The following is a 27826-nucleotide window of genomic DNA, read 5'->3' on the forward strand; positions in this document are numbered from 1 at the left end:
AGTGAAAAAAAGGGTTAACTGAAAGCAAATGAATGACACCCAGTAAGTGGATCTCGGATTTCTCCTGGAACTTCCTGATTGACAGATGACATCACTGGAGGTGTGACTGACTGATGATGTGGATGTAGTGGGGCGAGCTGCTGTGCAAAGCTGCTGTGCCGCACAAGCCTGCCAGGCTCCTCAGCACCGAGTCCACCCAATGCAATGGGGATGGCTGTGACACAGATCCAAAGTACAAGGCGGTGAGAAAAGTGCACTTTAAGGAGGAGAAGAGATCATAGTCACTGGCGGGGACGGCTTCCAGAAGGGTGTAGAAAAGCTCCACTGGGTAGGGAGTTACAATGAGCTGAAGGAAGAAGAAGAAGAAGTATCCCAGCATGGAAATCACATAAACCACGAGGAATAAGGAAGCTGTCAGCTCTCAGTATCTTGAGGTTCCCGGTGAATTAATCTCATGGAAATTTTCAGTTTGGGTAAGGATATAACGCACACCCGGAGCATGGAAATGCACACACCGACTCCTAACAAGTGTCAGGACTTGCATGCTGATGGGACGCCCATGAACTCATTCACATTCTCTCTGCTTTTCTAAAACTTCCTTTTCGGGACCTGAAGGCATTCTGGAAAGAGACGACGATCCAAGGGCAGCCTCGTTCCAGACGTCTCCTTCCACAAAGAGGAATACAAAATTTACAGGCATGAGATACGCTGGAAACCGGTCATTGAGTGGGCTCTTTTCAGGACTGAAAAAATCAAGCCACAGCCTGGGCAAGTGAGCCAGCATGAGAGGAGAAAGTTTGTTGTCTTTCGAGCAACTGCGAGGATGGAGACCTTGTCGGAGAGGGCGCTGGAGGACCCTTAAGTCACAGCTCCTTGCCGTCAGCTTGACCTGCACCTTACTGTTAGTATATGCTTGCACCCAAGATTTCCTCTACAACCATACTCACTTCTCAATACTATGGGGGAATCCTACACAACCAAAACAAGTCACATTACTCATCTGGTATGAGCCATTTGGCAAGAGAAGACGACTTGGAGATTGCCACATACTCTTCAACATCACTGGGTGCCAACTGACCACTAACAGGAGTCTTTCCCAGGATGCTGATGCCGTGTTATTTCATCATAGGGACATTGGAGAATATGGTGACTTTCCAATTACCAAGCGTCCAGCAAACCAAAAGTGGATCTGGATGAACTTTGAGTCACCTTCTCATTCACCCTGGTTGACCACCTTAGGTGGTGTATTCAACTGGACCATGTCCTACAGAGTGGACTCTGATATTTTTGTGCCATATGGTTACTTTTTTTCCAGGAAACGTGCCAAAATATTTCTCCCACGAAAAAGAAAATTAGTGGCGTGGGTGATTAGCAACTGGAATGAGGACCACGAGCGAGTTCAGTATTACAACCAGCTTAGGGAATACATTGATATTGACATTTACGGGAGGTACGGGATGGATTTGAAGAATGATAATATTGTGAAGACAGTGACGGAATACAAGTTTTATCTGGCTTTCGAGAATTCACTACACACGGATTATATCACCGAGAAATTATGGAGAAACGCGTTTAAATCTAACGCCGTCCCTATAGTCATGGGTCCAAGTCGATATAACTATGAGATGTTTATTCCCCGGAACTCCTTCATTCATGTAGATGACTTCTCTAGTCCCAAAAAGTTGGCCATGTACTTGAGGTTTCTCGATAAAAACACTCACATGTACAGGAGATATTTCACGTGGAAGAAGAGGTACGACGTCCACGTCACTTCTTTTTGGGATGAACATTACTGCACGGCTTGCGAAACCGTGAAAGCATCCGGGGATCAGTATCGCACCATCTCTGATCTTGCAGGATGGTTCGAAAGCTGAAGAAAGACTTCTCGTTCTAAGTTCTTATCAAACTTTGAGCCCCCATCAGACAGCAAGCATCATGCCGGATTTACAGCCGGAGACTCCAAAATGGGAAAACGCCCACATTTCAGAAAATGTCACACTACGAAACATTCAGGACATGTAGTCCGGTCCTAATGTTGTGCACCTAAGCCTAGGTCCTGAAATCTACTGTTCTTAACAAGGATAATAATTTTCTATTACGGTAATTATTTCAGTTTTCAGAGTTTTCTTTATTTTTTGTATTTTATTTTAGTGCAAAAACACTAAAAAAGGAAACAAAATCGAAGAAAAATCTGAAAAAAAGTATAAAATCACAGTAGATAAACAAATTTATTTGAAATAGCAAAAAAGCTTTTTTTTATTTTGTTTTTGCTATTTCAAATAACTTTTCTTACCTATTCTGATTTTTTATTTTTATTACATTTTAAATAACCATATCTTCCTTTTTACATGGTTGATATTTATAAATGATATAAATGTGGATTTGTTTTTACTTAAATTATTTGAAAGCAGGAACTGTAAGAATTTTTTTAAAGAAATATGTCTATTTATGTCGATATTACTTGAAGTCTGTACGAGGATATAGTTTACTGGATGGTTCTCCCTGACTGGGCGTGCGGTGGTTTATAAAGGTAAATTATTGAACAGAAGCACAAGACACTGGAGGACAATAATTGTCTTTTGTGATATATTTTGTCATGGAAAAATAAACACATTTTTGTGGAATAACTTGGAAGTTACATGTTTGGCGTAGAAAAATATTTAGAATTGAGAGTCCTCAGTGTTTGGCGTAGGATTAATTTAGCTACCTAGGTTGTGTAGATGCAGATGTAGCAGTGCTGGACCAGCTCCTACATTATCTGTATCACTGTGGAGATAGATAGATAGATAGATAGATAGATAGATAGATAGATAGATAGATAGATAGATAGATAGATAGATAGAGAGATAGATAATAGATAGATAGATATAGATATGAGATAGATAGATAATAAACAGATAGATAGATAGATAGATAGATGATAGATAGATATAGATATGAGATAGATAGGTAGATAGATAGATAGATAGATAGATAGATGATAAATAGATAGATAGATAATAGATAGATAATAGATAGATGATAGATAGATATGAGATAGATAGATGATAGATAGATAGATATGAGATAGAAAGATGATAGATATAGATAGATGATAAATAGATGATAGATAATAGATAGATGATAGATAGATGATAGATAGATATGAGATAGATAGATAACTGCACCTCACCCTGTGTATTTAACCCCTCATACTCCATGATGTACGATATATACCCGTCACAGTCCGGTCTAGGTGTGTGGCACCACAGCACAGGATTTGGCTGTTTTATACAGCCAGCATCTGCCTCTAGCAGCAGCGATCAGATCTATCTTATAGCTCATGTTGCTGCTGTGTAACCCCTTAAATGCCATGTCATCCTGGTGGCGCTTTCCATTTGGGCACTTATCGTACACACCCGGTGGCTGCCATCTTGCACTTAGGTGACACCCACTACTAATAAACAATCCCATGAAAGGTATCTCATCCAACTAATGAGGGGCAGGAACCCCAAAACAGATGGGTGCTGACTGGGCTGCTTTTTGGTGAAGAACTAATTTGCGTTTAACCCCTTAATGACAGCCAATACGTCTTTTAACTGACCTGAGATATAAGAGAATAGCTTCCCCATACAGGTGACAATCTGTCGGCTGTACACTATAGCTGACAACTTTCTGCATCAGCCACAATCAGTGTTTGCACCGTCCATATCTGTTTAACCCCTTAGATGCTGCTGTCAATAGTGACAGCATTTAAATGGATAACAGAGTGTGGGGTCTTCCTCTTTATCCCAATTGGTGCCCTCAGATCATTATTTTGTGGTCCTGATGTTTGCCATGGCAATTCACGACCAAATAGCGGCCTTAGGGCTCGTGCACACTTTTTGTTTTTTGCTGCGGATCCGCAGCAGTTTTCCATGCAGGGTACAGTACAATGTTACCCTATGGAAAACCAAAACCGCTGTGCCCACAATGCGGAAAATTCATTGCGGAACCGCTGCGGAAAAAAAGAAGGAGCATGTCACTTCTTTCTGCGGATTCCACAGCGGTTTTCAACATGCACCAATAGGAAAGTGCTGTTGAAAACCCGCAGAAGAAACCGCAGGAAAATCCGCAGTGAAAACCGCTGCGGTTTTGCACTGCGGATTTTCCAAATCCGCAGCGGAAAAATCCGCAGAAGAATCCGCAAAGTGTGCACATACCCTTAGAGTCTGCTGGCTGTTGTAACCTGTTCAGAAATTAGAGACATTTAGGTGGTAAAAATACACATTTTCATTTCTGTCATACCACTTTGCATTAATTGCTGGAAAGCACCTGAAGAGTTAATAAACTACCTGACTGCAGTTTTCAATATGTCAGGGGTGCTGTTTTTAAAATGGTATCACGTTTGGGGGTTTCCCAATATATGAGACCCCTAAAGTCACTTCAAACATGGATAAGTCCCTAAAAAAATACATTTTGTAAATTTCCTTGACAAAAATGAAAAATTCCTGCTAAATTTTAAAACCTCCTAAAATGCTAACAAAATAAAATAACATTTTACAAATGGTGCTGATGTAAAGCCGACATGTGGGGAATGTTATTTATTAATGTTTTGCTGTGGTATGACTACCTGGATTAAAGGGATAATCATTCAAAGTTTGAAAATTGCTAATTTTTTAACATTTTTCTGAAATTTCTGATATTTTTCATAAATAAACACAAAACATATCAACCTAAATTTACCATTATCATAAAGTATAATGTGTCACGAAAAAACAGTCTCAAAATCACTGGGATTTGTTGAAGCGTTCCAGAGTTATTACCACATGAAGTGACACTGGTCAGATTTTAAAAATTTGGCTCCGTCACTAAGGGGTTAAAAAAAACCTACATTTTAGAGCTGCAGGATCTTTCAACAGCCCAATAACTATCAGTAATGTGAGACAGCCAGGCTGGGCTTTACTATGGGCCATGATTTATCCTATATACTGCCATAGAACAAGAGGGAGGGGAGAGCTAAAAAATGAAGTGTAATGTAAAACGAAAGTTTTAAAAATATAAAAAATAACCCATATAAATTTGCATCCCACACTCACACACTTTTCTCCTCTTAAATATAAAGAAATTGCGAAAATAAAGAAATAAGATTATTCGGTATTGCCACATCCCAAAAAATCCAGTGTATAAAAATATGAAACTGTTTAACCCATAAGATTAAATGTTGAAAATATTAAAAAACACACAAAAAAATACAATAGAAATGAGATCAAACACCATATGTATGCAATGAGGTGCCATTAGTGGTGGCACGTGGTAATTTCAGTAGGCAGAGTGTAATGTTTCCTTTCCCCAGTGGTGGGAATAGCACACTTGCTGTTAGGTTCCTCAGCTGATCTTTGGAGATTTCAGCAGCAGGAAAAGTTCCTAATGACATGTGTCACAATCATCAATGACTGTGATAAGGGAAGGTCACGTTATCATGGCAGACGCCATGCACCTGGTCTAACTGGTTTTGTACTGACGCAACGTGTTCTGTCACTTGCTCCTTACCTGCATTATCTGGTGCACTCATTATCCTCAATACATAAGGGTATGCTCACACTGATGTTTCTTATTTGCCTGGATTTTGTAGCAGGCTCTGCTCCAAAATCCACATAGTTTTTCCAATTCGCTATGTCTCTTTCCTCATGTGCAGGCATTGCAGGACCTTAGGTATCCATGGTTACGACCACTAGCAACTAGCTAAATAACTCACTTCATCAGTGGACGTAACCATGGATACATAAGGTCCATAAGGTCCTGCACATAAGGAAAGAGACATAGTGAATCAGAAGAACCATACTACATTTCTAACCAGGGGTCTTTTTCCTGAAGTAGCTTCGTTGGTAGTATTCGTCGCCGTTTCCGCATCTTTTCCTGTGCTTTCAATTGTAAAGAGCAAAAGAACAAACTCCTTTTAGTCGCTTAACGATTTCCAAACTGCAACATGCGCACAGCAAGTCGCGGTTTTACATTGCTGCGCATTATGTTTATTTTTGCGGCGGTTTTCTGGTGCTTTTTCAGATGTCGTGCGCACATCCCCTGAGGCTGATGGTTTCCTGCTGTACTAGGGCGCTATACTTCTAGAAAACACTCCGTCAGGGCAGTGAGTAAACTCCTGACATCACAGCTCTGTATCTGACCCAGTTACTGGGATCTAATAGGAACAGAAAAAAACTAAGAATATTTTGGCTCTGCTCGGTAAGACCTGTATGAAGAATACTTTGTTTTATGACATGCTACACGTTTCTGCACCTAATAGGGGCTTTCATCAGGCTGAAATCAGTTACGCGTGCACAGTGTTTGCTTTTATGTAACTTTTATGGGTCATTGTTACTTTAATGCGGTCACATTTTTAGGGTTACCATGATAATTACTGTAATGGGGTCAATGCATCCATCACATTTATAGGGGCAATATAGGGCCACTGTGATAATGACTATAATCGGGCAATGTAGCTACTCCATTTGTGGGGCAATGAGTCTGTAACTATTATAGGGCACTGTGACAGTCACTATCATGGGGTCAGTGTATCTGTCATAGTCATTGGGCCATTGTGCTTGGAATTATTATGAAGACAACATGATAGTCACTGTAATGGGGTCAACGTAGCATTAACATTTATAGGGCAATGAAGTGGCGCCATGACAGTCACTGTAATGGGGTCATTGTAGCTGCTACCGTTATGGGAGCAATATAATGGCATCATGGCAGTGAATGCAATGGGGTCAAGGTAGCTGCTACATTTATGAGGGCAATATAGGGGCACCATAACAGTCACTGTAATAGGGTCAATGTAACTGCTACATTTATGGGGGCAAGAAAGGGTATCATGACTATCACTGTAATGGGGTCAATGTAGATACTACATTTACAGGGGTAATATAAGGGCACCATGACTGTCACTGTAATGTGGTCAGTGTAGCTGCTACATTTATGGGGGTAATATAAGGGCACCATGACTGTCACTGTGATGGGGTCAGTGTAGCTGCTACATTTACAGGGGCAATATACGGACACCATAACAGTCACTGTAATGGGGTCAATGTAGATGCTACATTTATGGGGACAATGTAAGGGCACCATGACTGTCACTGTAATGGGGTCAGTGTAACTGCTACATTTACGGGGGCAATATACGGACACCATAACAGTCACTGTAATGGAGTCAATGTAGCTATCACTGTTATAGGGGGACTGTGTCTGAAACTGTTATTGGGGGACAGTGAGAGTCACTGCAGCTGTTACCAGTATGGGAGCATGCAATTGTTATGAGGGTGCTACAGTAGGGGGGAATACAGCTATCATCATTATGGAGGCCTGTGACTGCCACTTTTAAGGGGTAAGTATTGTCTGGGGGTGCTATGGCAGTCACCATTATGGGATCATTGAGTCTATCACTGTTATGGGGTTTACGCACCCTACTTTCCTACAAGATGAGTGCCACCTTTGGGTCATCTTTTTCGGGAAATGAATACATGACATAGTATGAAATCAGGTTAAAGGGCCCAATTTAGATAGTTAACAAGATCCACACTATTTAGCCAGGCGCTGGTATATGGGCCGGGTGGAGGGGTGCCATTACCTGGTGCCCACGGCAGAGCCCCGGAGGGTGGAGCAGAGCGACTCCTCGGATAAGGGCTATGTTTTGGGAATCAGTAAAAGGCGGCCTGCCTCATTTTGTGAGTGCATCCTGATCCCTGGGTTTGATGACAATTCTGCCTAAATCCTTGTGACTGATTTATTTGCTCTGCTCTCAGTAAAGAGGATTAAACTGTTTGGAATAAGAGATTCGATGCCGAATACAAAGGATTAACACAATTTCTAATAGGTTCAAATGAATTGAACTGTTTCCCCAGGCGGTGAGACGGCCGCACCGGAGCCCGGTACAGACACATCCCAGTGTGCGCCCTAATGGGTAATACTACCGGAGAACGACAGGATGGAGCAGAGCTGGTACGAGGCACAAATCAATGGATGTCGGAGATTTCATGTCTTACATACCTAGTATCGATGTACAGTCTATAATCATGTACCGCCATTTAATTTGTTGGGAAGGAACCAGAGCGTCACATGCAGAAGAGCTTATTTGGGACAACCCATGATTATATCAAGATGTGTCATCCAGAGCTTACATAGGACTGCAAGTTTGCATACAGTGCAGTCCTAAAATAACCTAACGGACAAAATTCAGCTCTTGTATAATTTATGATATCTGCCAGAAAACTATCAATATGCGAAATGGATATTTCCACCCAACAGACCAGAATGCAAATTGGTCCTTTATATTTGCATTGCTGAGGTGCATGTTATTTCTAATAATTATAGCTGCAATATGTCGGGCCGGGGGGGGGGGGGGTGGAGTTCCTGGTAACTGTATACATTTGTAAGAATTAATTTCCTGATAGTAACAGTAATAATGCATATAAATTACATAGGGGACTAGAAAACATTGTTTTTCATTAAAAAAGAGAGCGTAAAAGCCATCCCGCCGTGACAAGGTGCATCCTATCAGCACGGTCCTAACAGTTAGTATTAAAATCTCAACTCATATTAGAGGACTTCAAATATAGATGGGGCCAGAGAAGGACTGGTGTCCGACTGGTCAGACATCCATCCATGGGAAGCTGCATAGATAAAATGCCTAGCTCAGAATAGGGGGGCCGCTCCCCACTTTGTACAAAAAATTAGAGCAAAACAAAAAACTGAGCCGGAGTATAAGTTGGTATACATGCCATGCATAGGAGCATGTTCACACAGTGGACATTTAACAGACAAAACCTGAGATGGAAACAAAACGAGCATACGCCTTGCTGTAAAAAAATATAAGAAAAGCAAAACAAGCACCACAATGCAACTAACAGGACGAGTGTCTCCCCCTATTCTCTTGCAGTTATGGCTCATGCAGTCGGCTGTAAGAATCGGATGAGTGCTATACGCTGTTTTGACAGATAGCACTGGCCCTCATGTTATTCAAGGAGGCAGTGCAAATGTCCGATTTGTTTCTCCTTCCGAGTCTGTCTCACAGAAAAAAAAAACGCAGCATGCACGATTTGACTCCGAGAAATGGAACGCACTCAACCATTCAAGTCTATGGGTCCGTTGGAAAAAATCAGACTACAATAAGATAACATCGGAGCGTAGTCTGATTTTTGCAGACAGACTGAATGGAGAAGATGGCGATATTTTTTTTTTTCCACATCTGAGAAAATGTGATCACATAATGGGGCCCCCTAGTTCGCGGCCACAGAGTTGCTGCTGGCCGGAGAAGTGAGCATGAAGCAAGGCTGGTTATACAATGCTGGATCAGAATCAAAAGGGACAACACTGGGACAGAATTAGAAATCCTGTGGTCAGTCAGGAGGGATAACAGAAAAGAAAAGGTCAGGATGAAGCCAAATATAGCTACCGAGATGTCAGAGGTAACTGAGCACAATACCTGGCAGCTCCCCGCAGACTGCTTCCATTGGCCACAGCAGGGAGCTGATGGGCTGCTGGACAGAACACACAGCCATTCAGCCTGGTGGGGAGGAAATACAGGTCCCAGCAACACCAGATATCTGCCAGGATAACATCTGCCCTGCCCATAGATATTGGCCATGATGTCTCCTCCATCGCATACGGAGCCCACAGAGTGAACATGGCCCTGATTGCCAACAGAGGCGGACATTGCTGGAGCAGGTTTGGTTGCAGATGTCACACTCGTTCTAAACAACTCACTGATACTGATGTGGTCCTGTAATAGGAGCCACCAGGGCAACAAGTCAGGTCATTACATTTCTTCCCCCTAAATCTTCCCCATCACCTGTGAGTGATATTATTGAGAACTGCAGCAACACAGCCACGAAGTGGAGACCCCGTAACGTTACAGATCGGGGTCATTAAGTGCTGATTAGCAGAGGGAAAAAAGTCATCAACGCTCTGCTGACCCCATGGATGCAGAGTCCAGACCTCCTCTGGTATTAACATTAGAAGAATCACTGCGCACCCGCCGAGAGCTTCATGGCCAAGCAGCTGCATGCAGCTTTATATCACCAAGCATAATGCCGAGCGTCAGATGGAGTGGTGTAAAGCAACCACCAATGGACTCTGGAGGAAACGCGTTCTGTGCAGTGACGGATCACACTTCTCTCTCTTGGGTCTGATGGAAGAGTCTGGGTCTGGTGTCTCTAGGAGAACCCTAGTGCTTGGCTGTACATTGTGAATTGCACGGTTTTGACATTAAACATTTTCCGTTCTTGCTTGCGATAATTTTTCTTCCTTGTTTATCTCTATAAATCATGAAAAATGAATATCCCTCTGTAATAACGGCATCTGATACGCTGATTTGATTCCAAGTTAATCGATATTCTTAGTACAGTTTCTCCTGAGGGAATTGCTCTCAGACATTCAGAACAGTCTTGGTGTTAATTTAATTATTTCTGTAGAACATACTGATTTTTCCACCATTACATTCTGCCGCTCGGGGAAGACGTCTTGGACGGTTACCTGTCTGTGGAGGTGAGGAGGAGCAGAATTGCGATCTCCCCATCCATCCATCACAGCTGGAAATCTTCCTTGGCAGAGATGACAGTAACATGCTGACTGGTAAGCAGCAGGCAGCAATGCCACCTTTCGTTAAGACCAACCTGGTATAAGTGGCCCTGCCAGAAACAGAGACGTATTGGATCGCATTCAAGCTTATTAAAGTTTGCTCTCGTATGATAATTTCATCGACAATTTCCGAGCCAGGATATTTCTAATAGATAATTAGGAGACTAAGCACATAGAACATCTGTGTACAGAGAACATTAAATAGGGAGAGAACAGAGGTCCATCACACTGCAGGATCTCAATCAGAGCTAATTCAATAAAAAATGATGTGCGTGGCAAGATACCCTGGTGTATCGTAACGTTATTATATACAAGGCAGCACTGGGATAATACTGTGTTCCTTAGCAGCTTTAGCAGTTACATTTATAAAGTTTTTAACTTGAGCATCCAACTTATTTTTTTTGCTTCTTGTTTTAAAAAAAAATCTTAAAAAAAATATTGTCACAGATTTACCGCGACAGAGAGGAGCTCGGAGACAGCAGCGTCTGTTTTCTCCTACTCCTGCACTGTTTAGAAGCATTTCACCTTCTTATTAAATGTTGCAGGTTTCTTTTAGCAGGACAGGGGTTAATCTGTTCAGTTGAGAGCTCTTGGAAGCTTTCCTGCATTAAGGCTCTCAGCTGTTCACTGTTGGCCACTCCCATCTCCTATATATTCTGGGTCCTGGCATGCACTCATTGCCAGAGTAGCTTCATGCTTCTTGGTTAGGTGATGGTGGTTTGTTGTTGTTGCTTGAGAAGGGTGTTGGTGGATTTATCTGTGACTGTTGCTAGGTTTTGGTTGTGTGCTAATTCACCTTCTTCTCCTACTTTGGTTTTACCCCATCCTCCATTCACCAGAGTATACCTCTGTTGTTTGTGTGAGTATAGTTGTATGGTTGGTATTTTCTTTTATCCCTGTTCGTATTACCTCGTTAGTCTGGTTGGTGTATTATAGTACACTACTACTCCCCTCTTTCATGGGTAAGGGAAGGGTACAGACTGAGGGCGGATTCAGGAGCTAAGGCAAGGTTTGTAGCCCCAGCATCTTTACCATCAGAAATAATCCATGGAACAGGCTGAGCTAGGGCGTCACTAGAGTAAGGCTACTTTCACACTAGTGTCGGTACGGGGCCGTCCCGCTGCGTCGGCCCGATGTACCGACGCATACTATGAAAAAAATGCCCGACGTGGGCAGCGGAAGCAGTCTTACGACGCTTCTGCTGCCCCATTGTAATGTCCGGGGAGGAGGGGGCGGAGTTTCGGCCACGCATGCGCGGTCAAAAACGGCGGACTCGACGCACAAAAAAACATTACATGTAACTTTTTTTGTGCCGAGGGTCCGCCAAAACCCGACACAACCGTCGCACGACGGTTGCGACGTGTGGCTATATGTCGCAATGTGTCGCTAATGTTAGTCTATGGGGAAAAAACGCATCCTGCAGACAACTTTGCAGGATGCATTTTTTCACCTAAACGACGCATTGCGACATACAGCCAAAAACGCTAGTGTGAAAGTAGCCTTAGGGACAGGGTAGGAACCCCTGGTCCCGAGACACCCAACAACAGAATCACCTCAAATATAATATAGGATTTTGGGAGCAGTAGAGCCCACGGCTCCATTCATTTGTATGTGATTATCTGAGCAGTAGTGTGCATGTGTAACCACTGCTCCATTTGTTTTTATGTGAGTATCGGAGGAGTAATGAGCATGCGTAACCATTGCACCATTCATTTGTAGAGGGCTATTAAAATGGTAGAATATCAGAAGGCCCGAGTGCAAAAATACCTATTTGACAATGCTGGCGGCAGAGGTCATAGTTCCTTGGGCAACCAAGGGGAAGAGATGCCAAGGAGGCAAGGGAACACTATCAAAGATCTGGGAAAGTTTTGTTAGGCCTTCCCAGCACCCACGCCCTGATGCGCGGGGTACTCTAACAAGGAGGGAACAGTTTTGAAAGATGGTGGATTAGTACCTAGCCGACTGTACCAGCAGCCTCCGTGTAACTAAGCTGGACACATGGCATGAACTGTCCGTCTATGCCTTGGAGGTGATCGCCTGCCCTTTCACTAGTTTTTTGTCAGAATGGGTTTTTATAATAACTGAAATACACATCCGCCTGTCAACTGAAAATGATGACAGGCTGACTTTATCAAAATGAACACGGCCTGAATTGACCCAGACTTATCAACCCCACCAGATGACAGCAGTGGAACATAAAACCAATTCAAAGCTTCCTTTTCTTCTGGTTTATTCCCATGCACTTCTTCCCACCTAAAATAGGATATACAGCTCACATTTCTTCTTTTTCTTGTCCTTCTCCTCCTCCTTCTCCTCCAACATATCAACAGGGTCATCACGCTGCTCTCGCTCTAAATTTTTAGATGGTCATAATGCGGCCCTCGCTTCAAATTTTTAGAGAGTCATCATGCGGACCTCACTCCAAATGTTTGGAGGGTCATCACGCGGCACTTGCTCTAAATTTTTAGAGGGTCATTAGGCAGCCCTTGCTCAAAATTTTAAGAGCGTCATCAGGCGGCCCACACTCAAAGTTTTTTGAGGGTCATCAGGTGGCCATAACTCACAATTTTTAGAGGATCATCAAGCCGCCCACACTCAATATTTTTAGAGGGTCATAGGCGGCCCCTAATCATAATTTTTAGAGGGTCATCAGGTGGCCCACACTCAAAATTTTTATAGGATCATCAGGCGGCCCTCACATAATTTTTAGAAGGTCATCATGCAGCCCTCGCTCATAATTTTTAGTGAGTAAACAGATGGCCCTCACTTGTAATTTTTAGAGGGCCATCATGCGCCCCTGGCACTTTATTTTCCAGGGTGTGTATGATGCCCTCCTTCAGAATTTTTACAGGATGTGTATGAGGCTTACCTCTACAATTCTCTTATATATATATTTATATATACGGTGTATATCCACCATGGGTAAATGTTTTTTGGCCTTGCACCTAGTGCATAGGCTTTACCAGTCTACGAGTCCCATTACTTACTAATTGCTAAAACAAATTCTGAAGTCCTCCCCTATGTGTCTTCCAGGGTCTATTGCAGTCCCTCCTTCTAATTTTTGGCAGCCCTTGCACTTTGAGCATAGCCCTCCTTTGGTACCGGTTGTATTGGAGACCTTCTTCATTCTAATTTTTGGCAGTTCTTGTATTGTTTGTGGCTTTGCGACTTTTAGAGTCCCGCCTTCATAAATTAAACAAGATGTTTCTGATCATGTCCCGCACACTACATGCTCAGATAAGGTGGTAAAATGTTCTAATTACATTTACCGTTGACTACTGGTTGGTGTAATTTTAGTAGAGGCCGGAATATGACATCTACTGTAGTCTTAGGCGACGGAGAAACACGGTGAGAAATGGCCCAGCTATGAAGGCATGGAGGAGGTGGTTTTAATTTTTCATTTTTAATTTTGCCTTGTATACAAGTCATTATACAGGGAAGAATGTTGCATAACATTTTTTCCTGTAAAATCAATTATATCTTCTGTTTTGTATGTTTTATTGTTACTCTGTAAAAGTGGCATAATACTCTGACAACATTGTTCCCAGCAGTTGTCACGACTCCCGGGTATTACTGCTGTGGGGAGAGCTGCACACAGCAGCAAGGGAGCTGAGCAAAACGCCGGATAACTAACCAGGTAACAACCAGAACCTGAACCATGTGACAGAGTAGGAGGTGGTCAGGAGCGGAGCCAAACGCCGGGGTGCAGAGGAGACGATAAACACAGGAGAGTAGTCAAACAAGCTAAGATCAGAGCCAGGAGGTCATGAGGTACCAAAGGGGTGAGACAAGGGATTGTCAGAAGGGAAGCCAGAGGTCAGAAATCCAAAAGAACCAACAAGCAGAGTACAGCACGGAGGGCAAGCAAAATAATTGCAAACCGGGCAAACACTCCAGGGGGTCAGGCACACAGACTAGATGAAAGTATAGCTGACAGGGAATATTAGTCTGGAGTGAGTAAAAATACCCATCCCAGGGTGGGGAGGCCAGCAAAATTAAGCCTGAGAGAACAGGACATTAACCATGTCCTAACCATGACAGCAGCGACCTGGGAGTCAGAAATGCATCCAGCATCTTCCCCATGGTGTTCCCATTCTATTTGATCGCTGTTTACATCCATTTCAGCGATTTTCCTGCCCACTCCAGACCTCCTGTTAGGGTCTTCTAGAAAACTGTTTCCCATTGACTTCCTTTATACTTGTTACTCAAGTCGAGTCCGTCTTAGAGTCTGACCGGTGCGATTCGAGTACCGAGCACTCTAGCATTTTAGTGCTCAATCATCACTAGTAACCACTCTTACATTCATTTGTACGAGATTATCGGAATAGTACTGCATTTGCGTAGCCACTGCATCATTCATTTGTATGTGAATATCGGAGCAGTAGTGCACATGCGTAACCACTGCTCCATTCATTTGATGGACTTAAGTCTATCTTCAACCTTAAAAACTATGAAATATGTCTCCATCCTGTTTCTTCCAAAACTCCTTGACTTTTCCTTCTGATTGTTTTAATATTGATGAGTGCAAATACATCATCCATGGCAGATTTTCGTTTGCCCCGCACGAAGAGTCTCAGTGGGCCCTTTTAACACATACCACAATTCATGATGCACAAATATAGCAATATAGGTATAGTACAATGCCAAAGATTTCACTTCTTACATTACATGAGTGATATATATTGTAAATTCTATAATAGGTCAGAAACCAGACAGTATAGTCCTCCATACAGTATAATGGGCATCACATAGTGCTCCATACAGTATAATGGACTCCATATAATGCTCCATACAGTATAATGAGCCCTATATATTGCTCCATACAGAATAATGGGCTCCATATATTGATCCATTCAGTATAATGAGCCACATATATTGCTTTATACATTGTATAATAGGCCCCATATATTGATCCACACAGTATAATTCCTCCCATATTCCAAAGACATACTGATAGGGAATTTAGATTGTGAGCCCCAATGGGGACAGCGATGATAATGTCTGTAAAGCGCTGCAGAATATGTTAGCGCTATATAAAAATAAAGATTATTATTATTATAATGAGCCCCATATATTGCTCCATACTGTATAATGGGCCCCATATAATGCTTCATAAAGAATAATGAACACTATATATTGCTCCATACATAATGGGTCCCATAGAATGTTCCATACAGTATACGATGGGTCCCATATATTGCTCCATACAGAAAGGGCCCCATATAATGCTCCATAAAGAATAATCCCCATATAACACTCCACATATAATGGGCCCCATATGAGGTGCCATATATAATGGGCCCCATATGATACTCCATATATAATGGGCCCCATATGATTCTTCATATATAATGGGTCACATATGATGCTCCATATATAATGTGTCACATATGATGCTCCATATATAATGGGCTTCATATGATTCTTCATATATAATGGGTCCCAGTCCCATATGATGCTCCATACATAATGTGTCCCATATGATGCTCCATATATAATGTGCCCCATATGATGCTCCATATACAATGGGCCCCATATGATGCTCCATATATAATGAGCCACATAGGATGCTCCATATTTTGCCAGTATGGGGCCCCGAAATTCCTAGTGGCAGCCCTGCCTACAAGAGATAAGCTTTACAGTCTGAAGGGGACCCCCACTAGCATTCTCCCACTTCTCCTCACGACTCAAAGGCAAAAAAGGCCGGAGCAAAAGAATTGCTTCCCGCGAGCTCTGCCACAACGCGTCCACATATATGCTAGCGTGATGACATCATTGTGCTTGCACAGCACAGCAGAGGCGACAGGAGCTCCACTGGAGCTGCGCTCCCGACGATGCAGAATGGAAAGCACCCTGCGCAGCAAATTGAGGCACACAAAACATTATAATGAGGGCAATCTGGCAATGGGCCTTCCGCGAAGCCTCGGGCCATGGGCGGTAGCCCAGATTGCCCTCATTATAATCCGCCTACAGTACAGACCAAAAGTTTGGACACACCTTCTCATTTAAAGATTTTTCTGTATTTTCATGACTATGAAAATTGTACATTCACACTGAAGGCATCAAAACTATGAATTAACACATGTGGAATTATATACTTAACAAAAAAGTGTGAAACAACTGAAATTATGTCTTATATTCTAGGTTCTTCAAAGTAGCCACCTTTTGCTTTGATGACTGCTTTGCACACTCTTGGCATTCTCTTGATGAGCTTCAAGAGGTAGTCACCGGGAATGGTTTTCACTTCACAGGTGTGCCCTGTCAGGTTTCATAAGTGGGATTTCTTGCCATATAACTGGGGTTGGGACCATCAGTTGTGTTGTGCAGAAGTCTGGTGGATACACAGCTGATAGTCCTACTGAATAGACTGTTAGAATTTGTATTATGGCAAGAAAAAAGCAGATAAGTAAAGAAAAACGAGTGGCCATCATTACTTTAAGAAATGAAGGTCAGTCAGTCCGAAAAATTGGGCAAACTTTGAAAGTGTCCCCAAGTGCAGTGGCAAAAACCATCAAGCGCTACAAAGAAACTGGCTCACATGAGGACTGCCCCAGGAAAGGAAGACCAAGAGTTACCTCTGCTTCTGAGGATAAGTTTATTCGAATCACCAGCCTCAGAATTCACAGGTTAACAGCAGCTCAGATTAGAGACCAGGTCAATGCCACACAGAGTTCTAGCAGCAAACACATCTCTACAACAACTGTTAAGAGGAGACTTTGTGCAGCAGGCCTTCATGGTAAAATAGCTGCTAGGAAACCACTGCTAAGGAGAGGCAACAAGCAGAGAGACTTGTTTGGGCTAAAGAACATACGGAATGGACATTAGACCAGTGGAAATCTGTGCTTTGGTCTGATGAGTCAAAATTTGAGATCTTTGGTTCCAACCACCGTGTATTTGTGCGACGCAGAAAATTTGAACGGATGGACTCTACATGCCTGGTTCCCACCGAGAAGCATGGAGGAGGAGGTGTGATGGTGTGGGGGTGCTTTGCTGGTGACACTGTTGGGGATTTATTCAATATTGAAGGCATACTGAACCAGCATGGCTACCACAGCAACTTGCAGCGGCATGCTATTCCATCCGGTTTGCGTTTAGTTGGACCATCATTTATTTTTCAACAGGACAATGACCCCAAACACACCTCCAGGCTGTATAAGGGCTATTTGACCAAGAAGGAGAGTGATGGGGTGCTACGCCAGATGTCCTGGCCTCCACAGTCACCAGACCTGAACCCAATCGAGATGGTTTGTGGTGAGCTGGACCGCAGAGTGAAGGCAAAAGGGCCAACAAGTGCTAAGCATCTCTGGGAACTCCTTCAAGATTGTTGGAAAACCATTCCCGGTGACTACCTCTTGAAGCTCATCAAGAGAATGCCAAGAGTGTGCAAAGCAGTCATCAAAGTAAAAGGTGGCTACTTTGAAGAACCTAGAATTTAAGACATATTTTCTGTTGTTTCACACTTTTTTGTTAAGTATATAATTCCACATGTGTTAATTCATAGTTTTGATGCCTTCAGTGTGAATGTACAATTTTCATAGTCATGAAAATACAGAAAAATCTTTAAATGAGAAGGTGTGTCCAAACTTTTGGTCTGTACTATATATATGTGTGTGTATGTATATATATATACATATACACATATATATATATATATATATATATATATATATATATATATATATATATATATATATATATATATATATATATATGGCTTGTTTTGTTTTCACAATTTGGTTTCATTCAAATTTTTACCTTCTATAGCCTCTATGTTGCATTGTCCATTGTTGGCTGCAAAATGAGTTAATTGAGAATCTGTCAATGAGCTTGCATGACGGTCAGACAGGGCGTTTTAAATATTCCAGTTCGTCTTTTTGTGAGCTTCCCTTAGCTGATTTACGAACACAGACCACATCAAAGTAGAACGTGCAGGGAACAAAGTCAGAGAAATCCAGAAGTTTTTTTGCTGCTTCTCAGCACCTCGGCAAAGTGTTGATACCCCAGGAAGCCATGGTGATGCTGCCTCTGGGGCAGAAAGTACTCACTGTGTACCACCCTTGTAAGGAGAACATTTGCATAATATTTCACGGAACGTCCCCCGTTATTCTATTTGTATCCTTGTATGTTTCACCATTGATTTTCATTGTTTGATATCACTAATTGGTTCTTATCTGCTGTGAATTTCCGCTTTCTCTGAAAAGAATGAAACCGTTCACTGACTGTTCCTGGCGTTCGGTGCGTTTCATCCGGTCACCTGCAATACATATACACCACTGTTCTTACTGTGCCACCATAACGAGCCGCCGTACAAATATCTCTGAGACAGCCATGTTTTTTTCTGTGCTTCTTAGAGATTGAGAGAAAGGCGGAATCCATAAGGACCAAATTTCTAAGACTCCTGCAAAGAAAATTTGAATTAAAATATGTGGATATTTATCCTTATAAACCATACAGATGTGCCCCAGTGAGTGCTGTAATATTAGCCATAGAATCAGGTATGACAAGAGATCATAATCCATCCAACCTTTGCCCCACTGTACAGTACAGCGCTACTCTAACAAAACAGAAACTATGCAGAGAAAAGTATGTGCCCCTTCCATATTACAGCTACATAAGCTTTTACGACCTCTCATTCTACATCCTCAGACATTATTATGGAGTCAGTCCCTTTGCATATATAACAGCTTCCGCCTACTGGGAAGGATGTCTAAATTAATTTTTTAGCTCATTATGGGATTTTTTATCCCTTCATCCAGAAGATCATTAGTGAGGTCAGACCCTGATGTTGGGGAGAGGCCGGGGTCACAATCTCTGTTCTTGTAGATCTCAAAGGTGTTGGATGGGATTGAGGTCCAGGATCCGTGCAGCCGGTCATCTTCTTCCTACCAAACTCCCCCACCATGTCTGTATGGTCCTTGTGCACTGGGCACAGTCATGGGGAACAGAAAAATGCCTTCCCCAAACTGTAAAGCTGGAGGGTACAATTGTCTTAAATGTCTTGTGACAAAGCATTAAGGATTTCCTTCCACTGGGACTAACGGGTCCAGGATGACCTTTGAAAAACAAGCCCATTATTGTCCCTCCTCCACCAAACCGTACAGCGGGCATAATGGGGTCAGGCAGGTAACGTTCTCCTGGAGACACCAAACCCAGACTACTAAATCAGAGCCCATATAGAGAAGTGTTTTCCGTCACTGCAAAGTACACATTACCACTGCTCCAGAGACAAGTGGTGATGGCTTTACACCACTCCATCAGATGCTCGGCATTGTGCTTGGTGTTGTAAAGCTGCATGCAGCTGCTCGGCCTTGAAGCTCCAGGAGGAGGCACAGTGTTTGTGTTGATGTTATACCAGAGGCAGTTTCGACTCTGCAGTTATGGGGTCAGCAGAGCGGTGGTGACTTTTCTTCGTTTTGCTCCTCGGCACTCGTTGACCCTGCTCTGTAATGTTATGGGGTCTCCACTTATTGGCTTAGTTGCTCACAGGTGATGATGGAAGATTTAGGAGGAAGAAATGTCATAGACGGCCTTGAGGGGCTGGCTATTATACACCAGGAGACAAGGGGCTAGATGTTACACACCAGGGGGCGAAGAGCTGGATGTTACATCCCAGGGGGCGAGGGGCTGGATGTTACACCCCAAGGGGCGAGGGGTTGGATGTTACACACTAGGGGTGAGGGGCTGGATGTTACACCAGGGGTGAGGGACTGGATGTTACACACCAGGAGACGAGGGGTCGGAGGTTATACGCCGGGGCAATAGGGCCGGATGTTATACACCAGAGGGCGAGGGGGCCGGATATTATACACAGTGAAGACGAGGGGCTGGATGTTACACACCAGGGGGCGAAAGGCTGGATGTTACACACCAGGGGATGACGGCATGGATGTTACACACCAGGGGATGGGGGGATGGATGTTGCACACCACGGGGCATGGATGTTACACACCAGGGGATGAGGGGATAGATGTTACACACCAGGGGGCGAGGGGATGGATGTTACACACCAGGGGATGAGGGCATAGATGTTACACACCAGGGGGCGAGGGGATGAATGTTACACACCAGGGGGCGAGGGGGTGGATGTTACACACCAGGGGCGAGGGGGTGGATGTTACACACCAGGGGGCGAGGGGGTGGATGTTACACACCAGGGGGCGAGGGGGTGGATATTACACACCAGGGGTGAGGGACTGGAAGTTACACACAAGGGGGAATGGATGTTACACACCAGGGTCGAGGGGGTGGATGTTACACACCAGGGGGCGAGGGGGTGGATGTTACACACCAGGGGTGAGGGACTGGAAGTTACACACAAGGGGGAATGGATGTTACACACCAGGGGGCAAGGGGGTGGATGTTGCACACCAGGGGGTGAGGGAATGGATGTTACATACCAGGGGGTGAGGGACTGGATGTTACACACCAGGGGAATGGATGTTACACACCAGGGGGTGAGGGGATGGATGTTAGATACCAGGGGGTGAGGGGATGGATGTTACATACCAGGGGGTGAGGGGATGAATGTTACATACCAGGGGGTGAGGGGATGGATGTTACACACCAGGGGCAGGAGGCTGGATGTTACACACCAGGGGGAGGGGGCCGAATGTTACACACCAGGGGGCTAAGGGCAGGATGTTACACACCAGGGGTGAGGGGCCAGATATTATACACAAGAGGCAATGGGATTGAATGAAAAACCTGAATCCAATACTTCTCTCCATATAGTGTGTTTGTCGATGCTCTTCCATCAGGCTGGCCGCCTGCGTCTGTGGCAGCCATTGATCTTTTTAATACAGATTCATCTCTGTAATGCTGTGATAGTTTGGAGATATTGTATAAATCCCATCAGATTAGAAATGCATTATTTTCAGAAGAGCGTTGTCAGTGATAATACAAGATTAATAAGTGATGGAGTTACTCCGCTCTGGTGATAGAAATCCTCCTACAGTCCATGAAAGATGAATCCCGAATAATCCGGGCGCTAGAAGGATGGGTTCACAATAAACTCTTAAAGAAGAAAGTCAATTGTCATGACGTATCTGTTCTGCAAGCACCAGTATTTCTATATACCAACTCTTTAGCATCTTTTCTTATCTTTGCATCATGTCATTCCTCTGTTATTCTTCAAGAGGAATGGTTACTTACCATTGGTAATTCATACATTTCCAGGAAGAATAACAGAGGAATAGCAAAGTGTATGAAAGTTAACCAGAATTAATAGTTTACAGAGCTGGCAGACAGTTAGTAGGGGCATAATCAGATTTTGTATTTTTCAGTGCTGATTGTTAGTAGAGTAAGAAATATGAGAAGGGATTGTGATTCTCAGTGTCCCATTCACTCACAGCAGATCTCTCTGCTGCAGATTAGTACCCAGGTTTTTAAGCAGAAACATTTATTTAAGAGCCTCTTCTCCCACTTTAAAAATAAACAATTAAAAAATTTAAAATTGGTAAAAATTTACAGGTCCCAGAAAATAAGAAAACAAACCAAATTTTGGATTTTTTTTTTAATCACTTAATTAAGAAAAAAAAAACTATTCAAGTTTGGTTTTGCCGTTATCGTATTGATCTGGAGAATCATGTTATCAGGTCGTTTTTACCACTCAATAAAAACAGTAAAATCAAAACCCAAAAAACAATGGCTGAATTGTGGAGGGTTTTTTTTTTTAGCCAATTTCATCGCAATTGGAACAACTCATCCCACAAAAATAAACAGCGTCTTCCCATCAATACTATGTCGAAGGAAAAAGGAAATCCGTTATGACTCTTGGGAGAAGAAGAAAAATTGAATGTGCCAAAAATGAAAAATAAAAAAAATCACCTGGCCATGAGGGGGTTAATGTACATATACTGTGCCGGTTAACTCGAAGACACGCATGTTCATACAATGGTTTTCCTGGTTCATTTTGGAACGTGCACATTATAAATTCAGACTGATAGCAGCAAACCCACAAAGTAAAGAAGAAACACATATGGAAACAAGGAGTAACGAAACGTGTGAAATAGACCAGTGTATGTGTTACACCTTAGCTTCCTTGCAGTGCCCCCCTTTGACTCTGGTGAGAGCTTCACACCCCTTGGAATTCTCCTTGGCAGCTTCATCAGGTTGTCACCTGGAATGGCTTCCCACAGTCTTGAAGGAGTTCCCAGAAGTGCTGAGGATTCGTCGGCATCTTTGCCTTCACTCTGCATCCAATCATCCCAAACATCTCCATTGGGTTGAGGCCAGGTTGGCTGATTGTGGAGGCTATGTCATCTTCAGCAGCCTTCATCACTCCCCTTCTTGGTCAGATAGCCCTTACATAGTCAGAAGGTGACTCTTGGGAAACTGTCACAAATGACGGTCCCACTATATGTAAACAGATGGGATGGCATGTCCTTGCAGAATGCTGTCATGCTGGGTAATGTGCCCTGAACATGGAATAAGTCACCAACAGCGTCATCAGCAAAGCACCTGACACCATCTTACTACCCCCTCCATGCTTCACTGTGGGCATCACAAATGTAGAAACCATCCACTTGTAAGACCTTTTCTGCAACGACCTGTTTCTTGGTACCCCAAAAATTTTTTTTGTACAGATTTTCACTGAGCTCATGTTCAGTCCTTGTGTTGTTTAACCCAAACAATCCTCTTCTCCTTGTGGAGAAGTAGTGGCATTTTTGCAGCAATTAGACCATAAAGGCCTGCTCCTCACAGTCTCCTGGACACTTGATGTTGACACGATTCTGCAACTTAATGTCGGAGCATTGTTTATAAGGGCTGCTATCTGAGGTACTGACAATTTGCAGTTTCTGAGCCTGGTATCTCTGATGAACTTATCCTCTGCAGCAGAGGTAATTCTTGGTGCTTCCTTTCCTTGTGAAATCCAGTTTCATCAAAGAAATGTATTGACTTTCATGTGTTAATGTAATGATGGACTGTCGTTTCTTTAAGTTGAGTGGTTCTTGCCATATTCTTCTTCTTAGAACACTTGTGGAATAGGTCTAAGCACTGCATGGACTTGTGCACCAACACTCCTGCTGCAAAACACACCTGATGGCCGCCAAGGCCGGTGATCCCACAGATGAGCCCTTGATGAGACATACTTGTTCATTTGGAAGCCATTCCAGAAGACGACCCGATGAAGCTGCTTTACGCAATGCCAAAGGGGTGTAAAGCGGTCATCAGAGTAATAGAGGACTACTAGGAGGAATCTAAGGTTTGACATGTATTCTGAATTTATTTCACACGTCTTTCTTTACTCCTTGCTTCCATATGTGTTCCTTCTTTCTTCATGGTTTTGCTGCCTTCAGCCTGAATTTACAAGATGCACATTTCAATAAAAAAATATATATATATGAGCAGGAGTGTCCAAACTTTGACCTGTAAGTGCAATATAACGCCGATATAAACATTGTAACACAGTTTATGATATCAGGTGTAAAACTGTAAAGGGAATGAAAACTCTTTCAAGAATGCAGAGATAAAATAAGCAAGTTTTCTCGTCCCGGATCCCCATGACACAAATTTGGTGGGTCTTAAAAGGGTTAATTATATAAAAAAAATAGTAGCTAAGTCTCTTCTAGTCTGAATATGGTCCATTCTCTTTCATCCAGCTCCACATTCACCTTTTCACCTGTCATCAAAGCACAACCAGGAGGCTTTATGGAGGAGACAATGCAACAATGCAAGATATTTATTTAACCCTCTGAAAACTCCACATTCCCTAAGGGAGATCAGCGGCGCGCAGAGACAAATGCAGCCATTCAGCCGGCTGTAACCCACACCACAAATAGCTATGTGACCAGCAAGCCTTGACTTATTTTGTCCCGGAGTAATTTGTTATGCCGCGATGGAGTCTATTCTTCTCCACATAGAGCCGCTCTGTTCCCCGTAGGAGCAGGTTACCCGTTCTTGATGTTGCACCGGGGTCAGTTATTGTGCTCGCTTTATGGTATTGTTACCTGACTTATCACTCGCTCCATCTCAGAGGTTCTCATGTCATCCGTAAAGCCGGATATATGTACTATTGTGCCTCCCCCTTCATTCACATTGCCTACATTTTGTGGCTAGAGGCCCCGCAATTCCTCCAAGCCAAATTTTGATTACATCGGCTGCAGCACCAGATCCCTATGGTTCTTTCAAAACAGACAGGACACTGGTATTATGACTGCAACACGTATATCTTTGTATTTTTTTCTTCTTAAATGCATGTATTTTTACTAAAAATAATTTTTGCAACTGGGTAACATTACACATTTGGCAACTTTGGGTTTTACAGGTTCTTTGTTCCCCTGCACGTTCTACTTTGATGTGGTCTGTGTTCGTAAATCAGCTAAGGGAAGCTCAGAAACAGATGAACTGAACAGTTTCAAACGCCCTGTTTGACCGTTATGCAAGTGGATCGCCTCGCAAGGGCCTTGGGGTACTCGGTACCGGATCCGGTCGGCTCAAAGGGTGATGTCATGGTGGCTGACCCAGTCCGTGGCCCTGGGACGTCCGTGTAAAAGGGAAAGGTCTTTAAAGGGATAAAGTTTATGTTCGTGACGCCACCTGTGATATTCGGTCAGGGTGACCGACGCTGCTTTAAGGGGTCCGCTGGAGTGATATTATGGCAGCTAGATGGTATACCTTCCCACAGGTGAAGTATGTCCCCAGGGCCTCCCGGTGTATAGATGGTGGTATAGTGAATGGCGCAGTGAAGAACGAGGACACAGGGTTGCATGTTATGGTCCGGTGACCCTGGAGCCGCATGTGACTATCTCTGGAGTTAGTGGTACCTGTACTGACCGCAATCCTAATACTGACACCGCAACTAGAAGTAGCCGTGGGATGTACCTGACATGGCCTAGACACCTCGACACAGCCGGAGGACTAAATACCCCTAAAGATGGAAATGGGAAATCCTATCTTGCCTCAGAGCAGATTCCCAAAGGATAGGCAGCCCCCCACAAATATTGACTGCGAGTCTAAGAGGAAATACGTACACAGGCAGAAAAGACAGAGTTTAGCAAAAGAGGCACTACTAGCTAAAATAGAAAAGGATAGGACAGAGTACTAAGCGGTCAGTATTAAAACTCTAGAAAAATCCACAGCAGAATATACTATCTACTACATCTTACTAAAGACATAGGATGCATATCTGCATCTCCAAAGAATCCAGCATGACAGAAAAATCCAAACTAAAGTCTAAGCTGGACAAAAACACAATAGATTGCACTGCACATAAAAGCACACTGCATGCGTGCTACAGAGAACAAAAACAGAAAGTTATCTTAGATGAAATGACAGCAAGGCAAGTGGAGCCAGAAAGAGATGCAATCCCTCCAAGATACAATGGACAACTGGCAGGGATTGATGGATGATACAAACCTAAATACCTAATAGAACTGCAATAAGCAGAAACACCTGCCCAGATTACAATCCAGAGACCACTGCACTACCACTAGCAACCACCGGAGGAAGCCCAAGAGCAGAATTCACAACAGTTGCAGTCTCTTTACCTTTACTGAAGACTTCAGCATCCACAGTCCAGAGCACCAGATCACAAGGCAGGCAGAGTCCGGCCGGTCTGGAGGCAAGTCCAGAGTTCCCTTGTCCAGGTGGAAATCAGTAGCCTTCCCTTGCGCTGCGGTGGTGTAGTCCCTTACTGCCTATGGCTTCACATAAAGGTCTCACAGATGCGATGTTCGCTCTCTGTCCCCCGTATAGGATAGGACAAAACCCGTATGACTGGTGACTTGAGCCTGTTTATAGGGTCTCTTAGATAACCTGGCTCTGTAGGTGTCACCGTGCCTCCTGGGTGTAGGTGCGGACAGGTAACCTGCAATTAGCTGTCCTGCCAGTCTCTGAAGTAAGGCGTAGAGGTCCTTACTCCCTCGGTGTTCCAGCTACCGAGATTTTGCGCCTCAGAAGGAGGCAGCCTGAGCGGGGCTGATCCCCTTCTGGTATCCTCTCCTTTGCTTTGACTTCCTTCACGCTCGCTGCAATACAATTCTGCCTTTCAATGTCTCTTTCTGGGAGCTGCAGCTCTGAGGGCATGCACAGCTCCTTTAACCTTCTGTCCTCCTCAGACTACTGTCTGGAACTCCTAACAGAACTCCTATCTGGAGCTCTGTCAGGAACTGACTCCTGTCTGGAACTTTATAGCTTTCCCTACAGACTACCAGTTATCTATATATATGGGGAGTGACCTAATAAATAGGAGCAGAAGCTCCCCCTGGTGGCCTGAAGTGTGAATGTGTTGCATGTTTGTGATACCTGGATGCAGTTATCCTTCCTTGCCTCCAAACGTAGCATCACTCTCCCCGAGAGGAAAGCAATACCACTGCGATGACCAGGACCCTGGGGTGCCACACAAGCTCATTGACAGATTCTCAGTTAACTCAATTTGCAGCCAACAATAGACAATGCAACATAGAGGGTATAGAAGGTAAAAATTTGAATGAAACCAAATTGTAAAAACAATTCGAGCTATATATATATATATATATATATATATATATATATATATATATATATATATATATTAAAAAAGCAGGAGGTAAAGTCCTGGGTGTGTCACCGAGGTGCCTGTACTCGGTGTTGTAAATCCGGGAAAAGAGAGCTCCAGTAACAGTAATTTTAGTGGGCTGAATTTTGGGTCCGGGATTTAGGAGCGACCTTAAGAGCTTGGGTGGGGAAGGTTGTTCCCGTACATTCCAGTACGGGACTTGCAGGTCCCATATAAGGCAACGGGGTTGGCTCAGTTGTGGACTGTAGTGTTGGAGAGGATAAAAGAACATTAATGGTGGACAGACTGAGGATAAGCAAAGCCTGTACTGCTCTTTGGGTGAGACTGCTTTGTTGTGCCTACCCTAAGAAATGACTGTGTTTTTGTTATTGAATGTTTTGGCTGAAGAAGCGCTGTTTACGTTATGTTGAAAGGTTATGCAAGAAAATAAATTGTAACCTATTTGACATAGAAACCTGTACCCGTGTGGACATCAGCAGCTACCAAAGAGCAAGAAAAGGGCAATATACCCCATTCTGGTGATTAGTGGAGGCACCAACAATTACCTGATAGGTGATAACTTATTATAACTGGAATACTCCTTTAAAGGGGTGTCTTTAAAAAAAAAAAGTACTGGCAGGACATGTGGTTATATGATAAAATACTCATCACCTGTTCAATCCCCTGTGGTCCCTAGTAGTCATCCAGCACTCATGTCCGTTGCAGTCAATCACTGGCCTCAGTGGTTGTTGGCCT

General features: G+C 43.4%; 2 protein-coding genes across 2 annotated transcripts in view; both read left to right on the forward strand.

Moving 5' to 3' along the window:
- PIWIL4 (piwi like RNA-mediated gene silencing 4) overlaps positions 1-27826 on the forward strand; it is a 260422-nt gene that overhangs the window by 20142 nt on the left and 212454 nt on the right. The gene's annotated exons all lie outside the window — the stretch shown is intronic.
- Positions 2-2626, forward strand: FUT4 (fucosyltransferase 4). Its single transcript, XM_077298443.1, has one exon. It carries the CDS (start codon positions 783-785, stop codon positions 1872-1874), a length of 1092 nt encoding a protein of 363 aa, XP_077154558.1. The 5' UTR covers positions 2-782; the 3' UTR covers positions 1875-2626.

The sequence above is a fragment of the Ranitomeya variabilis genome, chromosome 3 (genome assembly GCF_051348905.1).
Source record: "Ranitomeya variabilis isolate aRanVar5 chromosome 3, aRanVar5.hap1, whole genome shotgun sequence".
Taxonomy (NCBI): Eukaryota; Metazoa; Chordata; class Amphibia; order Anura; family Dendrobatidae; genus Ranitomeya; species Ranitomeya variabilis.